This window comes from Paralichthys olivaceus, chromosome 5 (genome assembly GCF_024713975.1).
Source record: "Paralichthys olivaceus isolate ysfri-2021 chromosome 5, ASM2471397v2, whole genome shotgun sequence".
In the NCBI taxonomy this organism is placed as follows: Eukaryota; Metazoa; Chordata; class Actinopteri; order Pleuronectiformes; family Paralichthyidae; genus Paralichthys; species Paralichthys olivaceus.
The window spans coordinates 12101906-12123354 of record NC_091097.1 but is presented as its reverse complement, the minus strand read 5'-3'; the positions used below and the strand labels follow the sequence as shown (position 1 = coordinate 12123354).

The 21449-nt window shown below is 41.5% G+C and overlaps 2 protein-coding genes across 6 annotated transcripts in view; both read right to left on the bottom strand.

Annotated features, from left to right (window-relative positions):
• The window catches only part of baiap2a (BAR/IMD domain containing adaptor protein 2a), a 49957-nt gene extending 34806 nt beyond the window's left edge, over positions 1 to 15151 (bottom strand). For 4 of the 5 annotated variants that reach the window (XM_020094567.2, XM_020094565.2, XM_020094566.2 and 1 more), the window contains exons 1-2: positions 14881 to 15151; positions 3536 to 3611 (exon numbers count right to left, since the gene is read on the bottom strand). In XM_020094567.2, the coding sequence (XP_019950126.1) occupies positions 3536 to 3611; positions 14881 to 14952 (148 nt within the window). In that variant the 5' untranslated portion in view covers positions 14953 to 15151. The remainder of the gene's footprint in view (positions 1 to 3535; positions 3612 to 14880) is intronic. The other variant, XM_020094563.2, reaches the window with a different exon arrangement.
• A 1455-nt stretch (positions 15152 to 16606) lies between these two features.
• On the bottom strand, positions 16607 to 20427 carry LOC109634125 (charged multivesicular body protein 6-like). Its single transcript, XM_020094419.2, has 8 exons — positions 20180 to 20427; positions 19667 to 19776; positions 19096 to 19183; positions 18686 to 18772; positions 18255 to 18320; positions 17907 to 17987; positions 17077 to 17152; positions 16607 to 16963 (listed from the first exon to the last, which is right to left on the bottom strand). The coding sequence occupies exons 1-8, from the start codon at positions 20243 to 20245 to the stop codon at positions 16914 to 16916; spliced, it is 624 nt and encodes a 207-aa protein (XP_019949978.2). The 5' UTR covers positions 20246 to 20427; the 3' UTR covers positions 16607 to 16913.
• Positions 20428 to 21449: the final 1022 nt, after the last annotated feature.

Below are 21449 nucleotides of genomic sequence, written 5' to 3'. Positions count from 1 at the left end.
GCATGCTTGATTGCGACAAGGAAACTATTTTTTTGACAGAATCTGTACCTGCTGGGGAAGCAACCAATATAAGTGGTTTACTGTTATGTTTTGTTTCAGGCCCATTGTCAAAATGAGAAGAAAATTTGGTTTATTGTCACCCTGAAGGTTTATTTGTTTATTAAGTTTTGTATTTAGATAATTATTTAGGATTACAATTTAGTGAGACATGATTCATTGTTGCTCAAAACAGATGAAAAGTGGAAACATTTACTTTGCTTGGTAAATATTTGAACAGCTTGTCTATTTGTGACACATCTGTGCCACAGATTGCTGTAAGTCTCCCCAGACCTCATGCTTGGGTGTATTGTGTAATAGCTGGTGTTTGAATGGATGGCAGTGTGTGGTCCCACCGAGGAAACAGCAATGTCATGGTGTTAATCACTACTGGCCTTTTCTGTACACCATTCCATTTCATCTTTTCTGTCGATATGTCTGAGCCCTTTCCAGCAAACAATGGCTTCAACCTGTTGGGCTGCCGGTCCGCATCACTGGATTCTTTGGTTTATGTGGCTGCCAGAACTTCCAATTCCTGAATCGGAAATGCCCCAGATTTCGCAGAAAAAGCCAGGCATTGGTGAGTACAGGACTCTATAGCTGTGTCCTAATTCAGGGGCTGCTTTCTTCAGAGGAGGCAGCCTACCCAGCCTACGAAGGAAGCAGCCCTTCGAGGGCCACGTAGACCGCACAGGCCAAACTGAAAATAGATGGTCTGGTCCACAGAGGCTATCCGTAATCTTCGTCACCAACTCGTCCTCCCGTTTTTGCTGTTGCGAGGGAACAGAGCTGAGGTCGGACACAACTAGAAGGTTTTAATGCCACTTGATTTTTTAACATGTACCACTGGCTGTTCAGTTGAGTTGAAGTGTGATACTCGTGCACTGGATGTCTAGTCCATTACCTCTCTGAGCACAATGAATCTTGGGATAGCTTGGGCCGGGCATTTGAAGGAGCCTTTAAAATGGGACAGCCTAGTCATGTCCCTGTGATGCAATCGATCTTCAAATGCTGAAGGATGCAGCTCCTGGATTGAGATACAGCTTGTGTACTTATCTGTTACCATGGCTTTAAAATATTTTAGTTTAACATCGATACAACTTCAATTTTCTTTTTTGGGTAATCACTTATTGTTTGCCACGCTTAAACATTAGTTGTGCTGCACTGGCATTAGAAATTACAATTTTTAGAGTGGCGAAGAAGAAGTGATTTCTGGAAGGGTAGTGTAAGCCATGGCTAGCTAAAAAAGAATAGCTGTTGTGTATTCCTAGATTTATTTACATGTGTTCTTTTCAATTATTACTGTCTAGGTAGATAATGAAAGAAGTACTATGGCTTTCATTTCGTGTATGTATTCGTTTTTTTTTTTGGGTTTCACCTAAGTCAGGCCACACAACAATAACAGTCATTAACTCCATATAGGGTTAGGAGTGTAGATCTGTTGAGATACATTATATAAGTTATTCATCAGAACCTCTCTACAGACTCTTCGTCTCTACTTTTTGTCAGAGGAGGTAAGTACATTACCCTTCCCTCTAGCATTGATTAAAGGTAAATGACCTGACTGCTCAAAGCTATAAACTGATTTAGTCAATGGTCATTAAAACAAAAAGGCATAAATGCATGTACAGATTTGTGCATACACACATACACCAATGTACACAAAACGTTTGGCCTTTACCCTTGATCTGTAGCATACAGACAAACAATCAGTGAGGTTAATCTAATCACAAGCAATATCTGCTCTCCTCTGTCACCGACTCAAAAGATCAAGAGTGCTCCTAGTTTCTGAGATCAATAACCACCTCCGCCCCATTATTCTGACTGCTGCAGCGCAGGCCACCAAAGGTCAAACAAGACAGGAGTCTGCTTTCAGTGATTTCAGCCTTACTGCCATACAGACTGCCAATCAGTCCATCTCCAGTGAATAATGGTCGTTGTTTTTTTGGAGGTGAATTCAACAGCAGTCAAGGTAACAGATGGGCCCTGTGCCTGCAGACAGCTGCCAGGTGAGAGACACATTTACAACAATAGCCTGGCAGGGGCAGGCTAATTCTAGAAGACAGATGTAGCCCTGCGATAGAGGAAGTCTCCCAGGCTGGGAGCCTCGCAGCTCTGCTCCAAGACTGAGGGACATATGCTAATGCTAATCCCAATTACAGCTGAGTCAACAGCAGACTAGGCGTGCATTCACATCTTCTCTTGATGGGGTAACACCTGAGAACTGAGAGCAGAGCCCCCCCCCTCCTAAAAACACAATGGCTGATTTCTCCTCATTATGCCAAACAGACCTCCTGCCACGCTTGACGTTAAAGTGTTTCTGAATGTGTGTGGGTATGACTGTGAATGCAAGTTTGTGCAAGCGGGAAGATGGGAGCTCCAGCAGATGTACAAAGAGATCGCCAAGCAACGGACACTTCCTTCTTGCTGATGCTGCTTTTGTAGCATGAGTGTGTGTATGTGCAGTCGAAGGCTGAGTAGATAAGCTGGATCGGTACAGATACTTAACTTTTATCTAATGAAATGTGTGGTGAGGGGCTCACAGCAACAGACGGAGAGGATTACCAGATCTCTGATTGCAAGGCAGACAGACAACCTGTAGGGGAGGGGCTCATCTCAGAGCTACTGATCCATCACTCATCCTCACTCCGGAGCAACAACTCGTCTCTCAATTGGGACAACCATTGTTTTTCGTGTACCTGCCTCATCCTCCTAACGTCGCTTGTACAATTAGCTCATGTTGGTGAGGGGGTTGAAGTCCTTCAGTTGTATGCATCTGTTGCTTTAACACTTACCAAGTGCTGTGAGATTAAGCAACTCACTGCTGTGTTGAAAAAGCTGAAGCGTTCCCATTCCCACACCTCGAAAGCCTACCCATGAAGCGCTTTTTGGCATTTCTGGTGTTGAATAATTTCAGTGATTGCACCATATGGGTGGAAGCGTGTCCTGCCATCCCCTGCCCCCGCAAATCAGAGCCTCTTAGTCCCTTGGGTCGAGCCAATCCTGCAAAGTGGGTTTTTAATGGCTCAGTGACTCCCTACCAGTCTGTCTCTTACCCACACCAAGGCCAGGATTAGTTTTTGTTTGTGTCAGGAGAAAAAAGCACAGGCTTGGGGAGGGGGGAGAAGTTCCACAAATTGTCAGATTAGTTGGACTGCAGGGGTTCTGCCTTGGGTTAAAATTGAGGGGCTTATTAGGGGGAAGGTTTTGGAAGACTGTTACCAGTTATCCATACATTCACACATTCATCATCCACACTTTTGCATCAGATTAGAAGCTCTTGTTTCTCTGAATATACCTCCCATAGAAGCTGTACCCACCACAGGATAAGACCTGCACATTTGGCAGAAGGCTAAATATTGTCCTTCTTTGGTCAGACAAATGGTAAGATAGATAGATACATACAAGGAGAAGGAGAGAGTGCTGCCTTGGCTTTGTGCCTGAACCTGCAGCGAAACAGGGAGCACAGAGAAAATAAATGAGGGAAAAAAGTACTTACTGGCGAGGGCCTTCTCATAGTTCTTCCCCATGGCAACAAAGTTCCGTAAGCAGGGGTTGAACTGCTCCATGATGGTCTGAAAGAAAAACACAAGAGATGGATGGGAGGTGAAGGTTTCACTTATCAGCAGAGCGTGGTCAAGGGCAGGGAAGAAAGACTCGCACCCCGCTTTATTCATGTCTGTCCGTCTTACATTTCCTGCCTCTCTCTCTCTCTCTCTCTGACATACAAAAACCTCCCTCCACTGCAGAAAATATGTTTCACACAAAACAGCCATCGACAGAATCTTTGGACACACTCGTCTTGAATGTTAATGGAGGGCAGAATGAGGGTTTCTCCACCCACATCCTGCCCTCTGATGGTGAGAAATAGTTCAGGTGGGAGGGGGCAGGAGAGGCTGGTGGTTGATGGTGGCGTTGGAGGAGTGGGTAGATGAATTTGTGGCCTCGAAACAGAGAGATGGCAATATTTGTCTTGACAGCGTTGCATATACTTTAGTTTCAAAGGAGCATAAAATGATGGGCACACATTATAGCCAGTAATGAGAAGAACAGTGACTATAAGATATGATGCTAATGGAACTTATACTGATGCTGGAACTACATACTCGAGCCTACATCTGTTACCTCTAATGGAACTAAGGCATGTAAATAGTACAAATATAGATTTGCAGTCTCATACTACACTGCAGGCTGAGTCAGTCTAAATGCAGAGAATGCAGGATGCCTGACATCTCGCAGCCCCATCATTTCCTCTACTTCTCATCCACCTTCTCATCTCTTTCCTCCTCCTGTGCTCCTCCAGGGCTTCCTCCAATTAACCGATCCCCAGTCAGCGACTCAGGAACAGCCAGGGGGACAGAGAGACAACACGCACACAACACTGCTGCAGCAGCAGTCCCCACACAGGCCGTCGATACTGCAGAAGAACACTTAATAATCTACTTCTTGCCTGAATCCACATTGTGGCAGAAATTATATGGCACAGTGCCACCGGCGTCAACCTAAAACAACCCCAGCCGTTCCTGAAAATCCTGTACCTCGTACTTTCAGCCAGACCTCAGCATTTTTACTTTTGCCTTCATTGCACTGTCTGTCTTTTGTTTTTTTTCATGAGAGCCAAGATTTGGATAGGACTGCACACATGTGTATGTGAAGGTGTGTGTGCTTGCTGTGGTGTGTGTATTCCGTCAGTATTAGCAGTTCAAGTGGCTCGAGTGCAGCACAGCCCACCTACAGTAGACATACCGGTGAGTCAGACACAAACCACTAATACTTTCATTACCATCAGTAAAAATTTTACTACGCCTCTCCATGACTGAGCTTACATCTCAAGCCAGGACAATGAACAAAAAGCAGTCAGTCATCTCCAAATACAACAGTAACCAATGGACCTTTCATTTATAGTTTGTAATTAGATTAGTTCACTTGAGCTGACGGTCTGTTATTCAAGAGTAATATTCATGTGTCTTAGACAAGGGATTGTTTCTAAAATAAGCAATTCGTTTTATTACCAATTACCACAACTATTCATTTTCTGATTGTTTTGTCAATAAAATGTGAAAAAAATGATGATGAATATTTGTTAAAATTTCATGTGACTGTCAATATATATATATATATATATATGTCCGCTGGAAGCGTAATTGGAGGAGAGTCCCATTTTCAGGCAAACAGCGCAGCTCGTATAAAAAGGTATCCCCGCTCTCTCTGTCTCTGGAAAGATAAAAGACTAACTCATCCCCGAGGACCTCTCTCAGAAAATGTTTATTCCTAAATGTTCCTTCGCTCGCTCTGCCTGATTCTGATGTAAAGCGCATCGCATTGATGATGATAAGGTCACATGATACGTGTGCATCGTGCATCACAAACACACATTCACCCGTGTGTGTGTGTGTGTGTGTGTGTGTGTGTGTGTGTGTGTGTGTGTGTGTGTGTGTGTGTGTGTGTGTGTGTGTAACCACAGCTACATTAACTGGAGGCTTCTAATAAAGAGTGATGGTGTTTCAAAGTGGTGGGAGGATTACATAAAGCAAAGCCCAGTGCAGCATCATTACAGAACACTCACCCACTGAGGAGGCCAAAGGTATCTGACACAGGTCTTCCTTACATGTGCACATGGTGAAACAACTTCACATAGGAGAATCAGATGATTAGCCACGGTACTGTTATTATTATACACGTTTTCTCATAAATGTTGCATTTTAAATGCCGTGCAGCTAAGGCAAAGTAAAAAAAAAAACACGTAGTAGTTTCTGTCTTCCTCTCTTCCCATTGTTGCTATATTTGTCATCCCAGTTCTCTTGTACTACATTGTTATCCTAATTGTGGCAGCTAATTGGGAAATGGCACCAGGAGGCACTTGAAGTTGTGTGACATGGAGAGAGTGAGAAAGAGAGAAAGAAAAAAGAGAGATCAATTGATTGAGTAGACAAGTGTGAGGATGTAATATTTACGAACAAAAGGTATGTTATCATGTACTGTATGTCCCTTCTCATTCAAACACTCTCTGAATAATCTTTCAATTAGAGACTTATTAAAAAAGGAAATATGTCACGGCTGAGGTGAAATCCTTTCCTAAGGAGAGATGGGGAGGTTGTCCATTTTGTGACTGAATTAATTCATTATTTGCACACGGGGCGTAATTTAAAGCAGACAATTAAAGGAGGGCAGGAAAATGTCTCCAACAGAATTAATCAAATCTGTTTGACACTCATTTGTGCTGTGAGCTTGGACAGGAAGAATATGGAGAAGCCGGGAGCACGAGCAGAGAGGCAGCAGATAAGGGAAAATATTATTAAATTCGATTAAAAATGTTATGTGCCCTGACCAGGCTTCTCCTCAGCATAGCAGCAGCAATTGAAACAAGGTCGGAGTAAATTAAATAAGTTGTCGGTTAAAAATATGGGATATTCATCCATCTCTGCCTGCTCTGTTCACTTCTAACACCTACACACACACAAACACAGTAATGACATGCATAAAGGGGGTAATTTCAAAGTACCACCAGCTGATTAGAGCCAGAAGGAATCACGCACAATCAGGAGCCAGGATGCCATCATCTGCTCCCTCTCACCCTCCTCGCGCTCCCTTCTCCCGATTTCCCTCTACTACATGGCAACCAGCTGCAGGCCTCCAATGCCCAGGATCAGGAGCACTGACACCACCAATTACTGTATTTGCGTGGACTGTGTTAGGACATGTCATGTGGTGACAGGCAGCAGAGCCAGCCAAGAGGAGCATTGCAATCAGAGAGGAATGTAAAAGAAAGTGGATAGTGTGCGAATGGACTAATGACAACCATACAGTTAGACCTTTCTTCCTTAATAAGGAGCACTATGTGTAAATTATGACCTTTTACTGGTTGACTCCACAGATCGACGAGGAACACTGGACCGAGACGGGACACGTCAGGATCTGGGTGTTTCACCATCTCAGCTAAACTCTCCAGGGATTATTGTTGGTGAGCTGACATGACAGAAATGGGCTTGAACTTGCCAGAGAGAAAACTGAAATATCATGTTTTGATATCAATGTGATCCTTCAAGAAAACACTAGTAGAATTACCACCCAGCTGTCGACCATAGCACGTAGTCATATATTTTTTGGTGCAATCTTCATCTTTGGCTCCAACTGAAAGCAGAATTGAGATATGCTGTTCAAAAGGTCCAACACCTTGTGAGCCACCAGGACCTTTACGTTTGACCTTTGACCGCCAAGAAATTCCCTAATTGCGTTCCTTAGATATCCTGTTCACAAAACAAAAATTTGCTTTGTGAGGTCATACAGCACAGCCGAAAATGCAGCAAATGCTTGAACAAACCACAGTGTGGATAGTGAGCCCACACATTGTCTAAGGAAGTCTGAACATCGTGAACATATAAAGTAATCACTGCAAACAGAGGTTTGGAGGGTTGTAGTCAAGATCATGTTGAAAGGGTCAGAATCAAGAAATTATACATGGTGAAACCAAACAAACATTGGAATATAGGCGTAAACTTACACGTCAATTATACGTGGCAGTTTGTTGAGATATGTGTGGGTATTTTTCGAAGGCCTGTGAAACATTATATTTGTTTATTTCTCTTGGCCTCGGTTCTTATCCCAAGTGAGTCAATTTGGTACCAAGACTGGTCACAGCTCATCACAAACAGAATGTCGGACTTGTTTGCTTTTATTGGAAAGAAAACAGCCTTTTGTGAAAAGTTACATTCCTAATCCTATTCCATTTAAGCAGAAGAATGCCAGATTTTTTTAAAGACAAGCCAATGACTTGACTTCTACCGTTTTCTCATAAGGGATAGATAGGCATAGATTTGGTCAGCTAACTTCACAAGCTTATTTCAAGAGACAGGTATACACTTTGAGTGGATACCACGAAGAAGTTTGTGCTTCTTGCATATCTACAACCTCAGTGCAGTAAGCACAGCTTGTGCTTCCAGTGGAAGCCAAGGGGAACATCAAATCCAAGAGCACGATTTAAGTATTCGTGTCCGTTCAAAGATGTGTCGGAGAGCAGACTTCCAACAACATGAGCTGAGAGAAGTAGAAGTGTACAGAATATACTATAATACATTAATCACGTCAAACCCAGACAGGCATCTTTATAAAACAAGTACGTATTTATATATAACATTTATAGTTACAGATAATGACATCACTTGCATCCCACAAACAGTTTTTCTCAGTTTTCTGGATCAGTCAGTAAAATCTTTTGCCTCCTTTAACCGGGAGAAACACCTAGACTGGCACACAGCTGTGGATATTCTCCACCAAGGCCAAAGAATCCAAAATAATGTGTCTGTCTAGCTCTTTGAAAAATAAAAAGTAAAATGGAAGTAGACTGATAATCCGCACCACATTGCAGACTCATACATTGCTACACCATATATATGTCAGATTTTTTACATCAATAATCTCTTTTCTCTGACCCAAAATTTTAACATATTCTTCATAGCTTCCATACTAGTTAAATTTATAACTCAGGTTATCCAATCATGGTTCTGATTCAAATTCAAAACAACTTTATTTGACAATTCTAGGGCACATAGAGCATGTCACAAGAAAGCAACAATAACATCGATGCAATGTTCACAGACAGTTTAAAATCAGTGCAGTATACTAAAATTATAAAGTAAGAGAAGTGTAAATTATTGTAAAAGGACGGTGACCAGTTTAACGCCTGCGATAACTTTTTGTAGGAACATAAATACTGAATAATTAAAGTGATCGAAGTGCATTGAAGTAATACAGACGTAAATTTTGTACAGTTAAGGTAAATGAAGAATATATGCACAGGACCTGGTATAAATAAATATTGTAGCATGTGAATAAATATATATATGCAGGAGATATATATGAGATAAATATGTATACAAATTATAAACAGTTAAGGTGAATACTGATAATAAAGAATATATGTACATGATCGGTAGCAGCATACATACACAGCAGATGTATAATAATAGATTCATAAATATAACAGCGGAAAAATTGAAAGCTGATGAGTAAGTAATTTTCTTGTCATATATTTTAAATAATATAGTAGCTGTGTGTTAAAAAGTTCAGTTGCCAACATGAGTAGTGTCATTACACAAGACTTAATCTCAACTGTTGCGAAAGGATGCATCTTCAAATCATCCTTTCTCCGCCACGCGAACACAATCTGCACCTTGCTACCTGGGCTGTATAGTGTACAGTAAGCTCCAGGTGGTGGGAGTGGACCGGTCTGTGAGCTGCTGCTAAATTATGACAGAAAAAGAAACATTTGAAAGAATCTTTCATTCAACTGCCAATTAAGAGGGAGGATGTGAGCTGGATCTGTAAACCTCCTTAAAGTCAGCAGCACAAGGATGCCCCTCGATGCCACGTCATGCTGAGGGTAAGTGCTGTGTAATGTTTGTGGTGCCTCGCATCTTGGAAAGAAAAGTAGCCCGTTAATCAAACTTTGGTTAGTTGACAAGACGAGAGGCTAAATGACTGTCTAACCCTAAATCTAGGCCTCCACAGTTATCTACAAAGGGTCGTAGGTGGGCTGGAGAAAAACTCCAGTCGCCTCTAAGATCCTTTGTCCCGCCCCCGTGTCTCCTGCTGCCAGAGCAAAACAAATCATTTGCTCGCGAGAGACCAACTACAGTATTTACTGTGTTTATTTGGTTTGCTGTCATCAGCAGCCAGTGTGACCCCCTCCTCAGCCCCGGCACCAGCCACTCAACTAACCCAACACAGGCGCTGCACGGTTACCACAGCAACCGAGAACCAGACTTATTTGCAAGCTTCAGTTCAGTTTCTGACCAGCAAAAAGACACATTCACTTTGGTTGAGGGGAAAATTAAATTCTAATTGTTAACGAATTGTGAAACACTTTAATGTAGGAAGGCAATAGACAGCAGAGGTTGTCGTTCATTCTCCACAAGAAAATAAAAACACACACAGCTTAATTTACGTTCATGATACTTTACTGGTGAGATTTTTTTTTTTTTGCTTTAAAGCTTCCCGAAAGACTGTCCATGAATTATGGATGAATTGTGTGCGACCTCCTCCTCGCAACATTCAACAGACAGAAAATCATGATTCCAAACGACGACTCAAAACGCTTTTTTATCTGCTATTTCCGGGCGCACTACACAGCCAGCCCTTTTTAACTGAGTGCTCAGGCAATTTGAAACATGCAACTTGGAGGTGGTGCTATTTTCCCCCCCATGTCTGCATTTGCATCTCAGTGAGCTTAAGTTGTGACTGAAATGTACATCCTGCTTTATTTTACTGTACATCCCACTGGCAAAGTTTCAATCATTTTCAAAAAAATAATATTCAGACCACGGGGGTTTGCACAGTTACTTATACTTTCTGTACAATCGCAAACATCACTAGTCTGGGGCTCACAGGAGCGCTGTGGCTGCCAGCTCGCCCGGTCTATCGCTGCACATGAACACAGGCCACAGACATGTTAACTATAGCTCGTGACCCAGACATGTGAAGCCATTGTCCACTGCCACAGCACCAACTTGAAAATCTCTGCCTCTGTGTCTCTTTCGGGCTGTGTAATTACAGCTTCACCCTCCACAGTAATTAGGGACTACTTCAACAAGGATGTGGAATGTCTCCATCTATTTTTCTTTCCTCGTCCATCTCCTTCTCCGTTCCCCTCCCACAATAAAGTGTTTTGTATCTTTCTTTAAAGCAAATGAAACGGTTATGTGCACTGCTTTTGTGACAGATAAGTAGTTTTTTGGACAAGAGCCATGTTAACAAGGAGACTTCAAATCCACCTTCACGACAGCTGCGAAGCTTCTTTTGCAGTCGATGCAGTGTAGCCTTGGATTTAGCGCTGAGCATCTCCAGTCTCGGTCCTTGAAAAGGCGTGATGAGTAAAAGAAAAGAGCGAGTGTCTCTAAACCATCCGCCCCCGGACGAGCAGAGAAGGTGGGTGTGTGGAGCAGTAGTCCTCTCTCTGCATCGCAGTCAAAGGCACAGGGAACAAATCTGCTCTTCTACAGGCAGTGAATGTTATGACATCTCCTGCAGTGCATAATGCAATCTTTTCAAGGCCTTGGGCACACGCAGGCAGAAACTTGTGGAAACACTATATTCTGAAGGCAGATGTTCAGGAGCCAAAGTCATTTCAAACTCCATTAAATCGCATAGAATATGGTGAGTGGTGCCTGATGTGATATACTGCGAGAAAAAAGGTAAATAAAGTGATGGATGGCGTCTCCGTTCCAAGTGACTTCAGCTCCTTTATGCAAGACCACAGGGACAAAACACAACTGTGTATAAACAGAAGACGGATGTTTTAGTTGGGACCATTCACGGGGATTTCATAGAGCATTGCTCATGAAAATCGACACATTTGAGGTTTGCCTTTCCGTCTGTTTCTAAAACAAACACATGGATGTTCACGTGACCTCCATCACTCTCGCTCGCCGTCTCCAGCCCTTCACCAAATGCAAGCCTTTGAGCACAATGATATGACAGCAACACATAAGAATAATGGCACGTTGTTGCTAAGAGACCACCTGTTCAGATCTCCCACATGAAACTGTATTCCTCTGATTATCATCATCAGAATATCATTCATTTGAGTGTAGCAAATGTCACGACAATACTGCAAGCGAGAGAGAGAAACCTCTTACATAACAAGTCGTCTTTTTAGGCTGGAAAACTGCATTTCCGACCAGGATTTTTTGATCGAGCAGCGTATCCTGCCGCAGCAACACACTCACGACACAATGGATCTTCTAACCTGAGAGTATAGTATCACACTTGCTCCAGTTAACGTAAAACAACTTTTTGGGGGGGGTGGCCTTTTTCTAAATCATCCATTTGAAAGAACGGCGTCCAATGTTTTCCAAGCTGTGTTGACAATCAGGGAGTGGTGCTACATGGGAAAATGAGTGTTGTCCTGCGGGCTGGTAGAGACGAGACACACCCTTCTATTCCCTTACCTGCAAAGGCGTGTTCAAAAGAAACCTGCACCGCATGTATCGGGTACTAAACACACGGCACTTACTGTGACAGAGACCGAGTACATACAGGTGAAATCTACATAGTGCTGCAGGGTGTGTTCAACTGCCTCCCCCGTTTATTTCATTGCCTATTTACTAAAAGTTTGATGGCCATGAAAAAGGTGTTGGACTCAACAAACAGCCCCGTTCTTCTTCAGCCTCCAGTCCGATTAATCTGTTTGTTCACTTCAACTTGTCTCCCCCTCCGTCCCAAGCCAGGTCAGCGCTCAGACTTAACCCAATGGCATGCTAAGAGGCTTGACCCAGGGCACCACTTCTCTCAGCCACTCAGCAACACGGCCAGCTGGTTAAGATGACTGTGATGCAAACACACACACACACAGGAAGCACGCAAACCCTCCAGTGTCAGTCCTAAGTATCTGTCTCACCCCGTCAGCGCAGGAATGACTAGATGTCTGGAACTGCCTGTTAATCTGAGGGAGGAGAATTGAAGTGAGTCACAGAAGATCACGCTGGGATTGCCGGGTTTGCAGGGTTGACTCCCCTGTCGAGATAAAGTCATATCAATAAAGGCGAGGAGTGGCTCAGGGTTTGACCTGAAGGAACAGCGCGTGCGGTGAGATTCAGATTCTTGAGTTTCGCCCTCGCCGTGCCTTCTAGTCCCAGCCTTGTTAAACACACACTCATGAGTCACAGCAGCGGAGTTACCCCCCTCTTCTCCCCTTGCGATTACTCAGTATCTGCCCAGCTGCTGACTGCAATGACTTAGCAGCCGCCGTATGTTTTCACATCTCCTCTTCCTCACAGGTTTGTGCTTGCATACAAAGTAGACAAACACAATTACTGTCTATGGAGGCATTCAAATGTGTATCAAGTAGAACTTGCTGCTGGAGTGTCTCAAACAGTAGAAGCTGCAAACTTGGAGCAACTGCATTAAAAAAAGGGCGGGATGCAAGTGCACTTAGGTAAGAAAGATCCAATCACCGTATCGCTCTGTCTGTGCCAGTAAGGATGCAGTAAACTTGGCTACGTCTTTTCTTTACATTTTTATTACCTATACTCTAATTTGAATACTTATGCAACAAGCCCTGCAGCTTCAACGTCCCCTCAGTGTGGCTGACAATCCCATGAAATTAATGGTGACAGTCGTCCCATCAGCCTCAGACATATGCGTCATTTGGCATCCGACTAATATCAGCAGATTTCAGTGACCTAACATGCACTCTATCTGAGAAAATGTAGTTTCAAGGTATAAACCCCTGAAATGCATGCAATACACTGTGAAAGATGTGCATTTCAGCCCTGAAATATGGTGGGAGTCATACTGAATCCATCTCTTGAAATATTAAAGCACACTAAGAAACTTGCTTTCACACTGCAGGGTCTGTGAAGAAAGCGTGAGGAGCGCTAAATAAGCAGCGACTATAACACTCTCTCTGACCTCCTAGCTTTTGCCACTGGGTCAGATCCCCGGCGTGGATGAGGGACTCCGGGCGGTCCACTCCACTGCCCATCAGCGCGTTCTGGCTGTCAGGGCTCTTGACGGGGCGCCACCACCCCAGGGAAAGAGCCCCGCTGCTGGTCCCCGCATTTGAATGAGCAAAGACCTGCTCCTCCCCATGGAGGGTTCAGGATCCAGACACCTACAGCGTGTCTATGTTGATTAACCCACGTTCGTAAACAATTGGACGAAGCCGACAGAGCATGGCATGCAATTCTCAATGAGAGGGATGCACTTGAAGGCTGTGTGACCGATTCGTCACAGAAATAGCCACATGAAGCACTAGCCTCTCTCTCCAGCTCCTAAAGAAGAACCTTTCAGAAGGCCTCTGCTCACCTGACCTCCTTTCTGAGGTGTTTATTCCCTGTCGGAGCACGAGCAGCTGCCCTCCGCTCATTGTTGGCCTTCCATTAAAGGATCTGCCACTGGCCTCGAGCACGAGAACAATCAAAAGCAGAGGAACATATGTAGATTTTTTTACATCTAAATAATGATGAGAAACATATTTAGAGAGACCATCTGGATGGGCACTGAAGCCAGAGATCACCACTGTGCAGGTGTGGAGCCTTGTACAACACAACGTTGGTTAACATTCCCCCTGGAACTCTGTAACATGGCAAAGATTGTGAATCAAAGCAAGTGAGTTGGTTAATGTACGACTTGATCCACACAAAATCAGCTCATGACAAACCCACAGGAGCCCTGCATCTGCTGCTTCTCTTCATGACATCATTGCAAACTAGCACAGTGGAGAGTAGAAAATGAGGGACTTTTCATTTTTGGGTGAGCTATTCTTTTAATATTGTATCACAATCAACTCAATCCTTAAAAAACAATCTTAAAATGAGGTATTTTTCCTCTTTCCTTTCAGAATTACGCAGGGAGAACTTCATAGGCGGTTTAAAGACTTATACAATGATTTTTTTTTTGTAATGGTAGAACAGGTTTGGATGTTGAAATCCCTGTGGGGCAAATGTTTACCCGTTGTAACAGATAAGCTCAACCTTCTTTGTCCGTCAATCACTGACTTGTGGAATGCAATAGGTTCCCATTTTAGCAAGAAAACCACAAATCCATGAACTGGTATCTGAAAAAAAGGCCTAAACAGCACTATCAGTGTGGATTAAAGGAAACAATCCAGGCCTGAGGACTGAGGACTGAGTGATGTAGTTATAAAACCTGATGTGTGGAGGTGAGAAACAACATTTTGGCAAATGATCAAGACGTAAAACGAACTGATCTGCGCGTCTCAATTAGGAGGTTTGAATGCATCTTAATCAATATCTAATAAATGATGATGCGTTCACAGTGTGTCTGCCACCTGCATCCAGCATCATCTCGTGCACCTGAAAACTTTATCCATTAGTTGAGCCTCACCTTGTAGACATTTTCCGTCATGCGGTGAACCTCGTCGGTGCGAGACATCGTGAAATCTTCAGCCAGGACCATAAACGCGTCTTGTTCCTTGAGACGTGTATCCGCGTGAAAGAGGGGGATGTATGCGTGTGTGTGTGGGGGGGGGGGGGGGGTGACACGCGTGGAAGGGGCTGCACGAGGTCGATCAAACAAAACCCACAGCGGCGAGGAGACGCGCCCGCGAGAGAGCGACACGATACTGCGCTCCAGAAAACCCCACGTCAACTGAACACACCTTCTGCTGAGCGCACAGCTGACAGCCCGCTGCTGCCTTCACGGACCCCCGCCACAGCTCGGAAGAAGCGTGTTCCACCGGCAAAGTCACAAAAGGCAATAAAACCCGATAATAGGGGAAATAATACAATGTCAACAAATGCAATGATGTGATTCTCATCAGAGGGAACGGCTGTTTTATTTGTGAGCAAATTTCAAACGCAGAGGTGGAGTCAATCTGCTGTTCAGGGATATCAAAAACGACCACAAAAAAATGAAAGAAATCCATTTAAAATCAGGAAACAGTTTTAAACATAGCAGAATAAAAGAAGAGCTTAAAAGATGATGATAGCATCTGTAAAATGTTTTAGAAACAAGTTGAAGGGGAGAGATATTACATCACAATAAGAGATTGAAAAGACTATGAAAAAAAGGTAGAGATTAAAAGACTTATAGAAAATATAAAATATGTATGACAATTTCAAAATGAGTTGGCATAAAATAATTCAAATGAAATTGAAATGTGTAAGATAATAAAATAAAATGCAATTATTGTATCACCTAAGATTTTGTAAATTAGTTTAGTGACATATGAACTTATAATCATGTGACATGTATTGTGAAAAATCATCAAATGATATGAACCTTTTTATCTATATTTTTTTATAGTCCAACAACAGCCCTTATATAGAATTATATGTGTGGATTTATACATTTATATATCACACAGTGCACCAGGCTGACGAGCAGGAGAAAACTGAAATTTGATTAATTACTAAACTATATATATATATATATATATATCATATTTCTTTACTGATAGAAAGAATGGTGGTCTCTACAATAAATCAAATTTAAGATCCAATTTAAACATTGTGATTTTTATCGGAATAAAAATACCTGTAATTTTACATTTGTCTAATTACACTGACAGCATAATGTGTGTTATGATCATCTCAAAAAGACTTAATCTGCATCCATAATACAATGGGTTCATTCAGAAGGTGAAGAGCAATAATAGATAGATAGATAGATAGATGGATAGATAGATAGATAATTACATGAGGCGTTAAACCAGTCATACTTTGTTTTCAGTAACACAATGGTTTTTCTCACATGGGATAATTTGTTAGCTTTACTGAACATGCTAATTAGAGTCTGAGTGCCCACTTAGTGCAGGATGCTAAATAGTATATTGGCTTTCTTGTCGAAACATCTCCCTGAAATCAGCAACATGAGCTTTATACTTTCTTTCAGCAGCCACACACTCACTTCACTGATGTGAATAGGGACACCTGTTTTGCACTGTGCAGAGTTAAAAACCTAGCGAGAAGCGCCACCCTCTGGAGAAAGGTGGTCACAAAACACTGTTATTCTAAGGTAGCAGAGCCATGGAACCGAACTTGGTTTAACACACTTTTAAAAAGAGGAAAAAAAGGACTAAATCTGTGAAAGAAAAAGCAAAGAGAAGAAATTGTTTCCACAGCTCAATTTAATATGTAAAACATCTAAAAATTGTCCCGTCATTCTGTTTCATCCTTACCAACCAAACGACATTGCTTTGATAATCCCAGTCAGACATGTTAGAACAGATCATGACACGTCCTTCATGTAGATACTTCAGGGGAGCAGTTCACCAAAGTACAAACACAGTGCTGATCCTGTCAAACGAGTAAAGGTCCCCGAGGGTCCCAGATACTAAGAATTAAAGAGGAATAATCAGAACTAAAACAGCCTGCTCCAGGAGTCCATCACTGAATATCAACCACGACTTCAGTCTGTTAGGCCGCCTGCAACTCTCTCTCCAGCTTGTTCTTTGCTTCTCTCCTCGCTAGAAAACAAAGTACATAAAAAAAATTAAATTAAATCAGTCTGGCACCAATTACACATGGATACTGCAGGGATAATTTGTTGTGTGAAAAAAAAAAAGAGATTCAACTGTACCTGGTTCAGCTTTTGCTGCCTCTGGGACTTCTGGTATTGGCTCAGTGGGGACCTCTGGAAGTGCTATGTCTTCACCCTGAGGACAGACACAGAAAATGTTACACAAAGTAATGAAAGAACGACAAACATATTCAGTTGTTTAGCTAACCCAATGTTTTTTGTCGTACATTATATTTACATTGACTGGATAAATCACATATGTGCCTCAAAGGGGCTTTTTAATCTATACAGCAAATAATGCAATTTTTCTGTTGTACTGTAAGTAATTGAACCAAGTCGTATTTGATGGCAAATGGAAAACATAAAAAAATTGTATTGAGGGGATGAGGTCGCTCTTACACCAACATGTACACACAATTATTTCCACTGCCATAAAACTTGTGTGTTTAATATGTGTAATTAAGAGAGAGAAGAGTGAAACATAGTCATTTGTGTAATTTGAGAGCGTGTGTGTCATTTGAAATTATAATTAGATTACAAAAGAAGGAAAATCTGCAGAGGTTTGAATTATTATGAATCAACCAAAATCCTATTCACTGCAGTTTCACTTACAGCCTGTTATTACTTTAAAATGATACTGGGGCTTACTTTACGATTCTTTCACTTTAGAGAGATATTGTCTGAGGCCACAGAATCAACATGCAGTTTTGGTAATAATCCACGCTACTAAAGGTCTCTTAGCTTTAACCACAGCACTGAGGTAAACGGCTGAAGCCTGTGGTTACAGCATGTCTCAGATTGTGTAGCTATACAGTGAATGTGAAGACCATGCCTGCTCCACAAACATTCACCTCATTGACTAAAGGTTAGACATGAAGATTCACACGAACCTCAGTGATGGCTTGCAGCTCTGCTAAAACAGCATCCTCGTCCTCCTGCGTCAAGGCTCCAGCCAACATTTCATCTATTTGCTGTAGAGGCAAAAAAAAAAAGAAGGAAATCAGACAAGACACTTTTTCCCACAAGTATTTAATATGTAGATTCAAAAAGCAACAAATAAATCATAGCATTGTTAAAATTTCGTTCAAAAAGCCTTTAATGTTTGGCCACTAGTCGCACTGCAGTTTTATTTCATTTAAGTTTATATTAGGCTTATATTATTATTGGAAGTGGAATAATAATAAAAATAGAAATAGCTCTGTACATGTGTATTTAACTGACATCGAGCTGATGTTTACCTTTTGATATTCGATTGATTCCTGGGTCTCATCCAGGATTCGCTCCACATCTTCTATTGACATGATCTGTCACAATCAAGAAAAGACAGCGTACATCACACACAGCAAGAAAAATTATTTTGATGAAAAGGGTTTTCCACTTTTCCCTGGCAGGAAGAATCTGTAAAACACTGTATCCTACAATGTGCAGCAGTCACACCTCTGCAATCAAGGCGCCGCTTCTTAATCTTCAAATAGTGTGCACCAGCTAGGCCAAGACAAACCACAGGCTTTCTGTGCTCTATCCTCATCAGGGATCACATCAAATAAAAGTACGGCGCTTATTAGTGGGAGTTCTGACATTGTTGAAGTAAACATCTAAAGATTTTATCACAACAATAAAGTGAAAAGCATATTTCTTAATACAAAAGGCAAAAAAAAGCAATATCTACCTCGTGCATACTCTTCAGACAAACATTTCCAACTTTAAGCCCTTCGATGACTTCCATCTCAATTTGCATGAACTCAATATCTTGAACCTGTTGAAAAATACAAGTGAACAATAAATATACAAAATTACAGACGTGCTTGTTAAACTAAAGTGGTTCAATAAGATAAAATATTATTTAAGAATTACAAAAATTATCAGATATATTATGTTGTCTGATTTTATAAAGTCTGTGCAATTTGATGCAGCTTGATTAAATTGAATAAAGAGAAGATGTTGTGAATGAAGAGAAAAACAATCTTTGCTCCTCTAACGGTGACAAATTGTTAAATGTTCCTGAATTATGATACTGCGCCAAAGCCTGATAGTGATCTTTATATCGAGAGGAAATCAGATTAATCTCAAATAACTTACCATGCGCTCCAGGTTTGAAATCTGATTCTCAGTCTTGTCTAGCAGCTGATCCTGATATCGTTTTTTCTTGAGAAGCAGCAGTGCTTTGCTGTAATAACAAAAGAAAATGACGAGGGCTGTTAGGCTGCATTGCATTTATACAGAGAGAAGTGTCACTCGTTAGCCTAAGCCTTGTTGTTTTGTATGGGGTGGACAAAACAACAGGAACACCTGTCAACATAATACAGTGCAGAATGGAGCCTGAGACTTCTATAAAATAGTTTTAATAAAAAGTTAGGACTTACATGAAGAAAAGATTTATTGCAGGACTGTCAGACTGCATTAGTGTTATTAATAAACTGACATTTGAGTATAAATGTACTGCATTTTGTATTTGTTTTTTTAAAGCTGGTTAACTGTGTATTGAATATTCTTTAAAATGAAAAACCTTTACATTTTCATATGTTGAGTAACTTTATTGTGGTGGGAATCCAGGATGATAGGAGGACATATTATATTAATTATACTGTAAATTGTACTATTTCTGATCAGTTCCAGAAATTTGCGAAGGCTGTAGGTTTTTGATGCTCACTCTTTCCTGCCATCTTTCAGCAGCTGCTTGGCGAGAAGTCGCTCTTTCTCCAGTTGAGAGGTGATTTTCTTTTGGTACTGCTTCAGTTTATCTCTCTGCTGCTTCAGTTGCTGGGAGAGAAACACAGAGCCACAGATAACTCTACAACTTCCATCAAGGAAATTAACTGAATGCACAATATATAAAAACAGAATGACTAATCTGCAAAATAATACACACTACACTAAGTGACAAACGTGTCTACTGTTTGTACAAGTACACGAAATATAACCATGACTATGATGTGCATCAATAAACTAAATATACTAATATGCACTTTTGATATATCATCATCAATGACATCAGACACATTTAATTTATATATAATGATTTTTTTGACAGAGAGAGAGAGAGAGAGTATTGATTACATTAAAATCCAATGGTAAACACATCGGCTAACCCTGCTCAGCTAACACTAGCCTGGCGTTCTGTGGTAACGGGGCTGATCCGATGCTAACGCCGCAAGCAGCTCACCAAAACGGCTTTGTCTTGTTCCGTCACACGTGAGGGTCGAGTCTTTCTCCCAAACACGGTTCCCATTATGTAGCCACATCCCCACCGCACCCTCCTCAGTCAACACACGACATATGACTCGTTACTAAACACCTGGCCATGATAATAAGCAGCCCTGAAACGGCTAGCACGGTGAGGCTAACCCACGACCACCATGGTCACAGTGCTTCCGTGTTTTCTACGGCAACCGAGGCGGGAAGTTACAGGACTTCGCGCTGACCGGGGTTTATAAACATCACCCAGTGTGAGTGTCCTGGTGTTCTGGTGGGTTCTTATCACGTGACACGGACATGGCCTGATACCAGCAGCACAGACAACACATTACAGACACATTACAGACACATTACAGACACATTACAGACACATTACAGACACATTACAGACACATAGAGTTCATTAAGACGACAGGGGACATGGGTTCAACACCTCAGACAGTTCCCTAGGAGTTTAATGATCAGCACCTTGGACAGTGACCACGTTTGTTAAAAAATACCAATCTGAGCTGAGGAAGACTGGAGGATTATATTATTATTATTATCATCATCATCATCATCATTATTATTGTGATTATTATTATTAGTAGTAGTAGTATTTTTATTATTGTTGTTATCATTATTGTTATTATTATTATTATATAGCTATATAATATCACTACCAATATTATATAGTAGATTATATAGTTGAGCAATTACATATATAAATAGAATTATAAGTCAATAGAGCACAACCTCTGAGACCTCACATATAAACTCATTAGATAAAGATGTTTATATGGGTCTACACCAAATTGCACACAATCATGAATATTGGTCCCCTAAATGTTTTATTTTTTTAAAATTGAGATCTTCTCATCTCGCGATGTTTAAGATAATGAAGAAAAACCCTGGATCTGCACCCTTATCCAAATCTGTGTTCAAATTCAATATTTTCTTCCCACACACCATGCACCCCTCCACAAAATTCATAGAAATCAGTTGAGTAGTTTTTGCTTAATCCTGCAAAAAAAACAATCGCAAACAAAAACATAACCTCCTAAACTGAGGTAGAGATAGACAGTTAGACAGATAATTCTTTCTTATTGTACCTCTCTGTGACATCATCAAGTAAGGGACACTCAAAATCCCAATTACCCTAATCCCATTACTGCAGATTGCTAGACTATCACAGTAAAGGAATAAACAGTCAAAGTAAGTGAATGATCAGTGAGCTACAGATGGAGAACACAATAACA

Coding starts and splice junctions, on each gene's coding strand:
- LOC109634125 (XM_020094419.2), bottom strand. CDS start 20,245: ATGGGAACCGTGTTTGGGAGAAAGACTCGACCCTCACGTGTGACGGAA. Junction 18,321..18,685: donor GTCTGAAGAGTATGCACGAG/GTAGATATTGCT, acceptor TGATTGTGACAG/ATCATGTCAATAGAAGATGT. Junction 17,153..17,906: donor AGCTGCAAGCCATCACTGAG/GTTCGTGTGAAT, acceptor GTCTGTCCTCAG/GGTGAAGACATAGCACTTCC.